The sequence below is a fragment of the Falco punctatus genome (genome assembly GCF_963210335.1).
Source record: "Falco punctatus genome assembly, chromosome: 4".
NCBI classification, from domain to species: Eukaryota; Metazoa; Chordata; class Aves; order Falconiformes; family Falconidae; genus Falco; species Falco punctatus.
In genome coordinates this window covers 29,595,207-29,609,305 of record NC_137583.1, presented here as the reverse complement: position 1 = coordinate 29,609,305, position 14,099 = coordinate 29,595,207, and the positions used below count along the sequence as shown (strand labels likewise).

The window sequence follows — 14,099 nt, the reverse complement described above, 5'->3', positions numbered from 1 at the left end:
TCTGTTTCTTTGTGTCTGGTGGATGGGCACTAAGCATCTACCATGTTGTCTTGGCATATATACTTAAAGCCTTCCACAAGGCCACCTTTTAACAGAGTCCCCGATGGAAGTACTGCAACTCTGCCTTAACAGTATTTGTTATAAAAGCCTGTTAATAATAATCTTTTGATTATACCAAGGCTTGGCGTTTGAGGTCATCTTACATATTTATAATCTGTCTAGAAAGAAAATGAATCCAGAGAAATCCTGACAATTAAGTGTTTATAGTTGGACGTTTCTATGTTTTAAATAGATAAGTGAATTAATGACCGGTGTGCCACTGAGTGTGTAAGTGGTGATAATGATGGCGTTTTTAAGGATATCCTTCAGGGTTTTTTTGCAGGCATTGAAGTGAATGAAAAGACAGTACTAGGTGGCTTATGGTGGTTTCTGCTGGAAAAGTTTCAGAAGGGTCGCTTTTGAAACTGTATGTTCCTGGCCCTTTGATTTCTGGAGGAGATTGAAGCAGCTTCTGGTAGGGTTTTTGGCACTGGACTGAGCAGGATTACTATAAGACCCATCTTGCAAAGCTGAGAGTAGTAGGATCAGGAAAAGACCTGTCCGTAATGTGAATTTCCCAGGCAGGGTGGTGTCTTTTGAGGGCACCTCTCACTATTTCCTGCTGGCTCTTCATTAGCTGAATGAAACACCCTTCTTAGCCATTTGGGTCATTTCTTTCCTGTTCTTCTATGAGATGTTGGTTTGTTACTTTGTGAGTTTATTCCCTGACCTTGTTGTGGTAGTTCATTACACTGAAAAAATGGCAACTACAATATCTTACAAGTTGGGTTTTTTACTTTCCTGCACTGTGTTTTACTCCTCAAAGGGGAGAATCTGGAAGTGAAACTGTACTTGATGTCTCAATTTTTGAAGAGTAAAATCAGAACATTAATAAAGAGATGTAACAGATGTGAAAATAAAACAGCAGCTCTTGATTCTTCACTACTGATTCTCCAGTGTGAAACAGTCTCGAATGTTCTCGCTTGAATGAAAAAATTAACTGTTTGTCAGTGGTGATGTTCAATTTATCAGATTGCTCTGTGGCAGCAGTTAAAAGGTTTGCTACATAAGAAATGGTAGGGAAGATGCATGGAATAAACGGACTGTTGAAGTTTCACAGCATGGTATCGTAGTGCAAACTCTCATGAAAGTTTAATAGCCGGTTGTTGGAGCCTCAAAAACGAAAATGCTTGTCTTCTGTGCACTTTGAAAGAAGATATTTATGAACCAAACCAGCATTTTTTTATTTTTTTTTTTGGGGGGGGGGGGTGGAGCTTCTAGTATCTCTTTTCCTTTTTAGCCTTCCTGATCAGCCTTGGGGTGTTTATACTCTTCCCCCTCCACCACCTGCTTGGCTCAGTCTCACTCTCTGCCTTTTCCCCAGATGGGCAGTGGCTGAGACCCTGCTGTTCATCAGCACTGTGAGGTGGGATGTCTGCAGAGACTGGAGGGACTGAAGAAACAGAAATCATTTTTGTTTATGTCTGTGTGTTCATGGTGCTGGCAGGGACAGGAATCTGTTTGCCCAGACTTTCCTGTGAACGTTGCTGTCTTCAAAGGAGTTTGCTAAAATACCTATTTGAAAAATCAGCCTCTGTGTGGAAGTGTTTCTCAGTGTGTTTGAACCTTGATGAAATGGCATAAAGGGAAGCCCTGTGCAACTGAGCTCAATAGAAACATTCATTACAGCTAATTTACTTGGTGCTTCTAAAGAGACTTAGCTATTCATAAGTTGTGGGTTTGCCTGATGCTGCTGGTAATATTTGTTTTAAATAGATACACTTGCCTGCACATGCTCTTTGCCCATCTGAAATCTTGTCTGGTTGTGCTGGAAACCTTGTTTTAAACATGGCAATATGCAGTGTGAGGCAAATCCCAGTTTAACCTGTGGTGCCTTCTCATTAAGTGAAAAAATCCTTTACCATATGTATGGTTCCAGCTGAGCAGTAGCAAGGAGCATGAGGAAGAGGTCTTGTCTGACAAAGAGAAATGGCAATTTTCTTTTTTTTTTCTGAAGCACTGTCCTTGTTCAGCCATCTTACTGTGCTTGCATTTCTCAAGGATAATCAGCAAATAAACTCTGGAAGCATGAAGGTATTAAAAAGCACTTATTTTGCAACGTGCAGAGCCTGTATGTCCCATCCAAGACAACCACAAAACCACTCCTGCTCCTGCAGACGTGACCTGCTGGTTGCTACGGGAGAATTGCCATGGGCACGGGGCTGCAGGAAGCACTTGTTGGAATGCAGAAAACATTTTTGGTCTTTGTTTGGTCCTCTTGCATAAAGCTTGAGTGACTTTGGGTTTGAAATAATTAAGCTTAATAAAAAAAAAAGATAATCTTGACTTTTCTGTTTCAGGAACTTTTGAAAATGATGCCTTAGAGCACCAGCGTGGCAGCTGATGTGATTTACCTGATAAAGACCAGAGCTTTTCTCAAAATGAATGAATTGCATTTCATTTTCTGAAAGGAGAAGGCAGTGTTTGGATCATGTGATGCTTAAATCTGAGTCTGTGGTTACATGCTCTGGGGTTTTTTTATGATCTAATATAAATCTTTTTTGCTGGTACCTCCTCCTTTCCTTCCTCCCCTTGATACTGGCCCCCTCCACCTTCTCTGTGTTGGTGCTGGCGTTGTCATGTGGAAGGTGAGATAAGGGATCTGATCTGCCTGACAGTCTACTCCCAACAAAAAAAACACCTGAATTATTATTTCAGCTACCTGGTTTGCTTTGCTGTGCAGTGGTTCAGATGGTACTGTTGGCACGAGGGTGACATTGAGAGGAAACGGCTGAGGGGAAGGAATGGTGGTGGGGCTAAAGGAAATGCCTCTTACTACAGGGAAACAGATTTAGATTGTGTTAAAATAAATCTGTATGAGATTGAGTGGTTTAATTGATATCTCTTTGGGCAGAAGTCGTCCAGTTACGCTTCCTAGTGAGTCCAGGGTGAGCATGGGAAAAGGAGAATTTCCAGCTAACTTGGATGCATGGGAGGGGAAGGACAAAGAATCCTTCCAGTAATCTGGAATTACAGACTAGTTGATACTAATTCCACTGGACCAGGTATGAGGAATTCTTGATTACTTCAGTGTGAGTTTGCCTTTACTAAAACCAGGTGTACATTAACTCTAGTACGGGAATGATACATAAGAATTGGTTAATGCCAGGGACCCCAGTACACTGAAGTTATTTGTGCTTCTGGTGTAACAGAACAATGGAACAGTTGCTGGTACTTTTTCAGGAGAAGGTTCCCAACAGAAGAAAACTAAAATTCATGGACTAGAAGTAATACCATTCTCTTGATTTCAACTAATTATTTCAAACCTGAGCTCACTTAAATATGCACATAGACAATTTTAGTTCGGTCTCAGCTGACATACATGCTTAACATGCAATGTTAAGCGTGACAGTATGTATTAAATAAAGGGATTGTATTACAGAGCATGCAAGGCAAGTGACTTATGAGCTCTGGGTAACTGTGAAGTTAGAAACCAGTCCTGATCTAACCTAACGTGTGACTTTCTGAATAATTGTCACCAAACATTTCAATGGGTTGCTCTGTCTTTTCAGCAGTGACAGAGGTTGCTATACTCCTTTATTTGCAGATAATCTCAGTGCTTTCTAAATCCAATTTTTCTTCAGTTATGTTAAAAACACTAACAGGGACTTGTATAGCTTTTCCTCTAATTAAACAATAGTGGATAATACCAGAGGTGTTTTTACAGAGAGCTCCGTAGTATATTTCCTTGTCCTGCTCTCTGGCGACATGCTTGGCTTATCTTCAGACTGAGTTGATTAATTACAGGAAAAACAAACGTGGATTCTGAGCTTCACCATTTACATGCAGACCCTTTGTTTATCTCTTCATGAATGCAACAAATTATTTTACTGACCATCATGTTACAGACACTTACCTGATGTGAGTTTGATAAAGGACTTTATGGGAGGCCTTCAGTAGTTTTCAGCGTTAAGTCTGGTCAGATCAGTAGAGCAATTGAACGGGAAATAGCAAATGCTAAAACCTCATTACTTTAAGACTGTGGTAACCTCCAAAAGGAACCAAGCACTCTTAAAAGCGTGGCAGTTATACTACCTGTGTCTCCTAGCCTAGAGAGATGTGTGAAGAAAAGAATTATAATGACTCTTAAATTGCCATGGTGATAGGTACATGCTTGTTTTGTAATGTGTATTTAGACTTAAGAGAATAAAGTGTATTTGTCTTTGTTCCTCCAGAGCTTTCTGTAGTCTCAGTGCAATTAACTTTTTCATTTGGAATGCAGATGGCACTAGCCAAGTGGATGATATAATTAGTTTCTTATTGGTATTGCTTACAAAGTGTTATTTAGGGGGAAAATATTCTAGGGTAGGGAGTGGAACAGGAAATATTGGATGACTTCAGTATTATTATTATTAGTAGTAGTAGTATTACAGAGAAGGGGTGAATAGTACCTAATCTCCTGTGACAGCTCAGACAGCTTTCGGAGCCTGTTGTACAGTTTTGACATTAATTCAAACTAATATTCATTTTAATTCATTTGTGATTGAAAGGTAGTTTTCTTACTCATGTTTTTGCCCACCTTGTTGCTTCAGGCAGCTGTGGTTCCAGCAAAATAATCGTTTTGAGCACAGTACTTATGATGATAATTCCCATTGGGGAGTAAGGGTCTAGTTTATTTTAGTGAAGATGGAGAAAATGATTTGGTTATTTTAGTGACTGAAATGGGTGGAAACCCTTCTAAATACTTGGCAGCTGAAGTGTTTTGTTTTGTGCTGGCTATTACAGTGTGTCTTGCTGTGGAAAAGCTGAAGTTTTGAACAGTATTGCTTTCTAAGGGCAGAGTGCAGCATCACAAAGCAAGAAATCTTGGTCCATAAATGTTCCAAGTTCAGCTGTTACACAGTGGTCACAGCAATTATCAGAGCCTTGTTTTTGAAGAAATGTGAATCTGAGGTGGTAGCTCTTGTCTCAGTTTGCTTATCCTCTCCGTGGGCAGACCTTTAGGACTCAGATACATGTTTAGTCAAGTGAAGCAAACTCTGTCTTTTTCTAACCAAATTTAGTTCGATACTGGGTGCGCTGGTACCTGAGCTTTCCCATTGTGTCTCTTACCTTGTCCAAGGCATCTCCTTCCAGACTACTTCAAAGTATTATGGAATAGGGAGTGGATTTATGGGAATTATTTAAGAGGAACTTCATTTTCTTAGAGGCAGGCAAGTGGTTCTTCCCTTAGCTGTTTACAGAAGGTGAAGAAAATCGGTTACAGGACAAAATTGGCACTTCTTTGTAACAGCTGCTACATACGCAACCTGCGCATTGATCGTGGCCTGAAATTTTGATGTTTATCCTACAAATTGAATGAAAGGGTGAGAAGTATCCACCTTGCCCTCCAGTAAAATCCTAGAATCATAGAATGGTTTGAGTTGGAAGAAACCTTGAAGATCATCTAGTTCCAACCCCCTGCCATGGGGAGGGAAAATTATGCCAGGCACTTCGAAATAAATGGGAATGATAACGGCCTGACAGAGGTGACTGTCAAATTCTTTCTTGTGCTGGGAAACCAGATATGTTTTTGGAACTTTGCATGGGAATAATACCATATTCTTCTGGGTGAACTATGTGTAATTGACACAAAACGAATTGGTTTCAAGGAAGTTACAGGGGACAGAAATAGCTGTTGTGTGGGCCTTGTTTAGGATTTCTTATCTTTTACAAGGGTTTTTGTGGGCACCTTCGTCAAACTTTAGCTAGTAGTGACATAGTTCTGTTTAATCATGACATGTAATTAGCTCTGGCTGCCTGCTTTTCCTGAATCTAAGGTATTTACTAGATACCTTACTAGATAAGGTATTGTAGAGATAATTGCCTCATCCTTAAGAGTTGAACTACTGTCCCCTCACATCATAGAATCATTTAGGTTGGCAAAGACCTTTAAGATGGAGTCCAGCTGTTAACCTGGCACTGCCAAGTCCGCCACTAAACCATGTCCCCAAGTGCTACATCTCCAGGCGTTTTAAATCCCTCCAGGGATGGCGATTCCACCACTTCCCTGGGCAGCCTCTTCCCATGCTTGACAGCCCTTTTGGTGAAGAAATTTTTCCTAATATCCTATGAAAACCTCCCCTGGTGCCACCTGAAGCCATTCCCTGATGTCCTGTTTCTTGCTCTGGGGGAGAAGACCGACCCCCCCTGCCTATGGCCTCCTTTCAGGCAGCTGTAGAGGGTGATCAGGTCCCCCCTTATCCCCCTTTTCTCCAGACCAAACCCCCCCCAGCTCCCCAGCCCCTGCCTGGCTCTGGGCACGCTCCAGCCCCTCCACGTCCCCCTGGCAGTGAGGGGCCACAGCTGAGCCCAGGGTTCGAGGGGCGGCCGCACCAGTGCCCAGTGCAGGGGGACGGGCACTGCCCTGGCCCTGCTGCCCACGCTGGTTCAGAGACAAAGTCAAGAGTGGCAGAGAGAAGGATTTGGATACTGGGAGTCAGTGGTGTGGTAACAGTATCTGCAAGTTTAAAAAGGAAAAGTGGCAGTTGGAGCAAAAGGAGACAATCATGCTTGACTATGCTTTTTGAATGAAACCTTGCACCTGTGTTACTGTTCTGATTCAAATTGCAAAATGTGTTATTTTTAACAAAGCACTTCCTACAATGTTTCTTGCTCAACCTGCATCTCAGCGCTGTTAACACAGATGGTACCAGCGCGTTTATAACGGCGACACTCAGGAATAACAGGATTTCATGAATTATGGCACGATAAAGTCGACAAAGATGGTACCAAGTTGCTGATGACAATGCACGTGTAACAGTCTTCCAACTTTTCTAGTTATTTCTTTTTGTATAATAAACTGGATTGATGTTATATCACCTTATGTTACATATAATTATGTTTATTTACATGACATAATATTTATAAATATCATTCCAGGTTTTCTATATACATTTTTGTGTATCTCTATTTTATACATACATTTCACCTTGACTTTTTCAGGATTTGTCTTCTCCATTTTGTCTCTGTGATTTTCCATGGTGTAAATGTAAAATCATAAATCCAGCACAGTTTCCTGTCTCCTTTTAAAATCTTTAAATACCCTTTTCTTGCTCTTACACAGCAGGTCTTACCAGAAGTCATTTGGTGTGGAACTGGCACTCAGGGTGCTCTAACAAAGAATCAGTGACTGTAATAGCTGCTCTTAAACCTGGGACTATGTTTTGGCAAATGCATCCCCGTTTCCTTTGCATCTGTGAGTAAAAGGTGCTTTGTAAAAAGCAGCCATATTCTCCCCTTCCTCAGAGTTATGCAAGGTATGGAGTCACTTTGGGTTTTCTACCTAACCATTTTTCACGAAGTCTGCCATAAGGGTGACTGTTTATGTAAACAGTGTTTCTTAGCACTTTATTTTTCAGATCTTCTGTAGATGAAATGCTTGTGGTCACTGTCACTGGTTCACCACATGAAGGATGCCTAATAGCACTGGTGCTGTGTGGTCAGTGAGGGCCCTGTCCAGGAAACTTCTGGAAAATCTGTGTTGTTTAAAACAAACAAGATTCTAGCAACATCTTTTATATCACTGTAACCATGTGTGGCATGTGTACTCTCTCTTCCCCTTGGTCTCCAATGTATATATAGCATGCGTTCAGCAAGTGCTATGGAGTCTGAACTCATGCATGCAGCAGGGACCCAGCAATCAATTTTCTTTTACTTTCTCCTGCCTGTAACCTAAGAAGGCAAGAACTGTTTCTATGCAGTTTATGGAGGGTGGGGTGTGTGTGGGTGGGTGTGTTGGTGTGTTTTTTATTTCAACACAAACTAAAAAAAAAACCTTTCTATTTTCAATGTCTTGTGAAGCAACCTAGAAAAATGGGAATCCTTTCCCACAAGGAATTTACATATGCAACATACCGTAACTGTGTATGAGTACAATACATATGGTTTATATGGCCAGGGATTGCAGGATGTCCCTGTCTGTAGCAGGTTATCGAGTGGAAAAAACTCAAGTGGTTCTAGAACTGAAGCAGATTTCTTCCTGCCTATACCAGGACTGAGAGGCTTTGCAGACCATTAATTTACCCCTCTAATCAGCTGGAAATTTCAGAGGTGCTTAAAAGAGTTGCTTCTTGGGCACCCTGGGAAATACCAGTTAACTTCATTATGCTTTTTATCTTGAGTCTAATCTGTGCTTCCAGATTGATCTTTTTCTCATGATGGAGATGTTAAGCAGTAGTAGTAGTTGCTATGCATCTTTGATAGGAATCATGCAACATGCATCAAATAGTATAACTCAGTTTAACCTGAAATTATACAGTAATCTTAAGGAATGTATGCTCAGTTCTGCTTGGACTGTCTGTCTTGTCCTGCTTATCTTCTGTAGAAGTGTAATTCTCGTAGGCTTAAATCTTGTGCTAATGTGCCTTACTCCTAAATAGAACTACCTGATATAACTTGAGTTTATCCTCTTCTAGTCAGAAAGAGGTTAGTTAAGGAACAATTAGAAAAGCTTATTAAAACTGCATTCAGGTTCAGTGTAATGAAAAGTGAGCTTCCTGTCACAAGATGATTCAGAAAGCATGCTTTTCTGATTTCTCATTGACACAGTTCCCCAGTATTAATGCATGTATGTAGTGTCTTGGGCCGTGCTGTTGTCACTGTTTGCATTACTGTGGTGGTTGTGATAGAGACTGGAGCAATAACATTAATCTCAGGCACCTTCTCACCCCTGAGGGAGGGGAGGAGTTCTGCAGGAATTTACAATCTCTTTTGCATTGCATTTCCATTTCTTGGGTCCCAGGTTTTTACAGCAGTGAAAGCATAAATTCAGATAAACTACCCCCACCTTGGCTTTGCAGGTAGCGTCAATACTGGAAGCAGAATCCTTCCCGAGCTGTGAGCACCCTTGCACATATCCACAGTGATTTGTCTGGGACTAGTTTCTTCCAAATTGACCGTGTATGTGCTAATCAACATAATCAGTGAAATCTAGTTGTATGTCCTGGGTTCTGCTTCAGTAGATTGGGAAGCCTGTCTTTCTCAAAACAAAATCACAGCAGCCAACAAATTGTTTGCTCCTGTAGTCAGCCTGGCTTCTCTGTTTCTCTTCCCTCAATCCAGTGTAAAATTGCAGGTAATTCACATGGCTGAATCAGATAGCTTTGGGGAGGCTCTCAAGGAAAAGCAGTGGTAAAACGAGCCTTTTCAGCACGTTTTTACTGGATTAGTTTAGGCTTCATTTTTCAGGTTGACTCATGATTTTGTTAAAGTAACAGATTTTGTTAAGATAGACCATACTCAGACTGATGGGACTGCCTCACAGTGTTTTGGATTGTAGGTATATCACCTTCTTACCTAACATTGTTACAGCATCATTAGTTGCACCATCACCTGGAAGCAGTAACATGTAGGAAATGTGAATCTTGCATCACTGGGCCCTTCTGAAAAGGAAGACTCAAGTGGCAGTGGGATAGAGCCCCTTACTGGTATGAAGCTGTAGTGGGGATCTGGCCTCAACAGTGCTGCAAACCTGCTGTAGTGTTCTGTGCAGTCAGGCCTGTTGAGAGCAGCAGCAGGTTGGGATTGCACTGAACACTGTTAAACAAGGACTGATTTGTCCTTGACTCAGATGTTGACAAATGCTGAGCACCTGGTGTTACAGCAGAGAATTCACTTGCTCTGTGAAAGAAAGCTCAGCTTTTCCCCAGTAAGGGCTTGAAAAATGATACTTTGCTCATACTGATACTGAGCCTTAGTCCCTGTGATGCTCATCGCAAATGCTTTTTTCTATAAGCAAATCCATGTAGCAATATGAAAGCTTAAAATCCAGAGTAGTGGTTCAACACCTTGTTTCAGGTTTGTCTCAGTAAGCTGTGTGCCTGCTGCTGGCAGACATTGCAAGGCACAGACACCGCTGTTTTGAATTGTGCATTTGTATTGAGTCTGCAGGGAACCATGTTTAGAAGGGTTAGATAAACATAATTAGGTTGCATTGCCAGCAATGATGTTCTTATTTAATGCATTAATGAGTGCAGGTGGCAGGACCTCTGAAGTGAATTAAATGCAATGCAAACTCCTGCTGCACATAGCAGAGTCATTGTGAGCCCAAGCTGCTGAACACTGAGCCAGCTTATTTGAGAGATGAGGTGGGAGATGGGAATGAGCTTCCCATGCCTGAATGATAATTTTGCACTCCTCACGGCAGGTTTCTAAACATTACCTTAAAGCAGAACTAGCTTGTGCGGAAGAACCACGAGCAAGAGAATGTTTTTAGAACTGTAATAGAATGCTTCTCTGCATTTCTGTCGAGGGCAGCATTAAGATAAGGCGGTCACAAATACAGATTTACTTGCTTGCTGCTGTGTTCTGTTACCTGGCAGGATTCAATAATGCACTGGCTAAAAGAATTACATTCAGCCTACACCGGCACTTACAGTGCAAGAACAACACTGCTCGAGTCCCTCCATTTCCTTCCATAGGCAAGATGCTGGGAGCCAGTACAATTACTGTGCTCTGTTGGCCTTTCCCACGGTGAAACCTGGTTTTTATTTCCTGCTGCTTTAACCTTAGTATCAGTGAAATGATCCCTGGAAAGCTTGTATTGATTGCACATGATTGTCTAATTAAAGTGCAATAAGAAGAATTGCAGAACACTCGCTCTTACAGCCCTGTGCCTATTGTAGACACTATAAATTAGAAAGCTTTCTGTTCAAATATGGAAAATGTCAGTGCTTATTTCCTTTTGAATTTCCCAACACCTCCTGAAGGCTACAGTTGTAGATGTGTGATTTTATTTTTTTTTTTTCTTAAATAACGATGGGAAATAAGTGTTATATAGAGAGAAAATTGGGCCCTGTAGGGTTGCAGGGGCCCTTGGTCTAACCCTGCTTGCTATAACCCATGTTGTCTAAAGGGAGGCACTTCCAAATTAATGTCTTTTAATCTGAACCCTGCTAGATGGTCCTTTAGCCTCACTTGTGGAGATATAAATGGGTATTAGTTATACAATATGTAGAGGCCAGTCCTTAAGCAGTGTTGTGCGGTCTTACCTGGAGGCAGTTTGTTACTCTCTCTGGACTTTATGGCTCTTTTGCTCCATGTTGCTTGTGGTTTGATACTTTCTAGTAACTTCTATCTTCCTGACTTGGGTGCAAAGAGCTAATAAAAGGTAAATCCTAGAAATCCTAGTCGTCAGCAGGAACCTGAGAGTTTGTCGTTATAGTTCTGCATCTGGCTTAGTCATTGATTGAATACATGGCATTGGGGAAACACTTAACTTACCCAAACCTTCAGCTTGCATCTAATCTCTAGGTGATACATGATACACTACGATACATTTACAGAGATGTATGAATGATCGGTAGTTCTGCCCAGGTCGCTGGACAGAAAGATGCTATCGAGAATGGTGGACTTCTGTGCTGTGAATGAATTAATGGTTCACCAGTTGCATACAAAAACACTTTGCTTGGTATCATGTGTGAAACTAACATTTCCCTTTCTCCCCTTTACAGATGTACTTTCAGATTCCCTAGCACGGTTATAAAGATCCAGTTCACATCTTTATACCATAAAGAGGAAGCAAAAGAGGAAGCCTCATCGCCTCCCCTTCGGCCACTTTACCCTCAAATATCGCCTCTGAAGATCCACATCCCGGAGCCGGATCTCCGGAGTGTGGTCAGTCCCCTCCCGTCCCCTACAGGCACTATCAGGTAAGATGTTGACTATCCAGAGTGCTTTCTGGAAACTCCATCTGTGTTCTCTGACATAAGTCTGTCAGCTCTGTTTTGTTTGGTATACTTGGTGCATGAAATGCCCCATTAAAAATAACTAGTTAAATATCTGATGTTCAAAAATGACGGAAGACCCCTAAAAACTGTGTTTTGGTAGCTGGAAGTAGGGCACAAGGGTTTTGTTTAAGAGCTTGAAGGGTTTGGGGGAAATTGTTAATCTCACGCTATAGAGTTACTAGTCCGTCTTTGGCAGTGGAATTAGAAGTGTATCGAGCTACCTATATACATAGAGAAAAGAAAGCAGGCAAATACTTTCTATGTTGAGACCGCCTGTTTTATTTTTGTCTCAATAATACTCTGTTGTTGCTGGGTGGTGCCGGTATTATCTGAAGTTGGGACAAGGGTGGCTGGCCATTGGCACGTGGTTTCCTGGGAATAGAAGGAAATGGGGGTAGGATGCTGGCGGTGTGCTAAGGGGCTGTAGCAATCTGCACACACATCTGTGCGAGTATCCTGTTTTTTAAATTACCTGATTCATGAATGTGCAATAGAAATAACCTGAACATCAAGTTACTGTCTGGAATATTTTCTTTCTTTCTTTTTTCAGCAATGAGCTGATGTTATGGATTGCCGTGTAATCTCTTTCAACATTAAAGCTGTTACTTGAAGTATAATAAATTCTATAAAGTAAGGTAGACTCGTGATATATGATGATGTGTTAAGAGTTTTAAAATGTGCAGACTTCAGAATAGCAAAAGCATACCTGGTAATAGTAATAGCCTTTTGTTTTCTTGTCTGCACATTTGTAAAAGAGTATAATAAACGTCTTCTGACAGTTAGCACTAATACAGTGAGTAGTATTCACATTTACATGACTGAGAAGAACTTCAGTGTCACAATAAAGCCAGTTTGGTTTTGTATAGATCTGGAGGGCTTGCTTGTTTGGGTTTTTCTGCAGGTCTTGCAGAGCTGCACAGATGTACAGTGCAGATACTCTAGAAAGAGGGGGATGAAGGTAGCTGTGGTTTTAGTCCTCTGTTCAGGCACTGCTTTTAGTTTATATTTAACCTTCTCTTTTTAGATGAAGCTTGTTGCTGGGAGGGGAGGGGGATGGTTTCTTTGCCAACATATGGTAGTTAGTTTCCATTCAGTCATCTTGCGCAAAGCAGCACAGTGTGGTTTGTGTTACCAACAGAGGCTGTATCTTCTGACTCTGGCATATGCCTGCAACTGATATTTGACTCCCCGAGAATGTTTCTTTTGCATAAGGAGAAAGTGGAAATAGTAGTGTTGAATTGTGCTCAGCCCCTAACGGAGTGTTTACTAAGGATGATTAATGATTGCATTTGTTTGTCTTGAGCAGAAGCTAATCCAGCCAAGTCTTCAGAAAACCTCAAAAGACATCTGAGGTTTCACTTGCCAAACCCCTTTCATTTCCGAGTTCCTCTTACACAGAGGAGGGGCGGACACGTTTGTAAACATCCCTGCTCAGCCCCTTCAACCTTCCCCTCTCATCCAGCAGGGTCTCGCAGCTCTCATACCCTGTGGGCCAGGCTTTGGGAAGTGATTTGGGGGTTCCTGCCCAAGAAAGGGAATGCTCTTCGGGGAGCATGTAGCGACGCATTCTGGCCATCTGGCTCTCAGGGCAGCTCTCTGCTATCCTGGTGGCTTCACCGTGGTGGGTGAGGCTGGCGGTGTCCTCTCCCCCTTCCCAAGGGCAGGTGTGGGGAAGCTGGCTGGGGCTGGGGCTCGGTGTGGGACACGCACTCCTCTCCCATCTCTGGCTTTGGGAGGTGGTTGCATGAGCTGGGCTCTCCTCCTCCTCCCTCTCCCCCTTCTAGTATTTACTTTCCTAATTTGGTGCTTTTGCCTCGCTCCTCCCTGATTGGCCCATGGAAAATTATTGCAGTTTGGAAATCCTGGGCAGCCTGAAATTTCCTTTTTGGAAAGTGGCTCCTGGCCCCCTTTTCCTGCCTCCACCCCGGTGCGGGGCAGGGGCTGTACCAGCACTCCCACCATCAGATCCAGCCCTGCCCTCCTGACCCCAGGCCCTGCTCTGCCTGCCTGTTTACATTGCAGCTTGCTTCCCTGCAGGTTCCCCCCCTGTAAGCTTCTGGGTTTTTTCCAGCCTGTTTATTTTCCCTCTGCAAAGTGCACTGCCTAGAGAGGGAATGAGCTTTAGTTAAACACAACCAAACCTGCCACCCTCAGCAGCTTTGCAAAGCAAGATTCCTGCTTACTCCTAGGGAGAAATGTGTCCACGGTTTTCTTAGCTAGGTGTTTTATCTCCAAGAGGGGCCACTTGCAGACGTGTTTTGAATGCTGTTGTACAGCTTTAAGGGAAAATGT

General features: G+C 42.3%; 1 protein-coding gene across 2 annotated transcripts in view; it reads left to right on the top strand.

Moving 5' to 3' along the window:
- The window catches only part of FOXK1 (forkhead box K1), a 63,688-nt gene that overhangs the window by 22,974 nt on the left and 26,615 nt on the right, over window positions 1–14,099 (top strand). For both annotated transcript variants that reach the window (XM_080383924.1, XM_080383925.1), the window contains exon 2: window positions 11,532–11,729. In XM_080383924.1, the coding sequence (XP_080240050.1) occupies window positions 11,532–11,729 (198 nt within the window). The remainder of the gene's footprint in view (window positions 1–11,531; window positions 11,730–14,099) is intronic.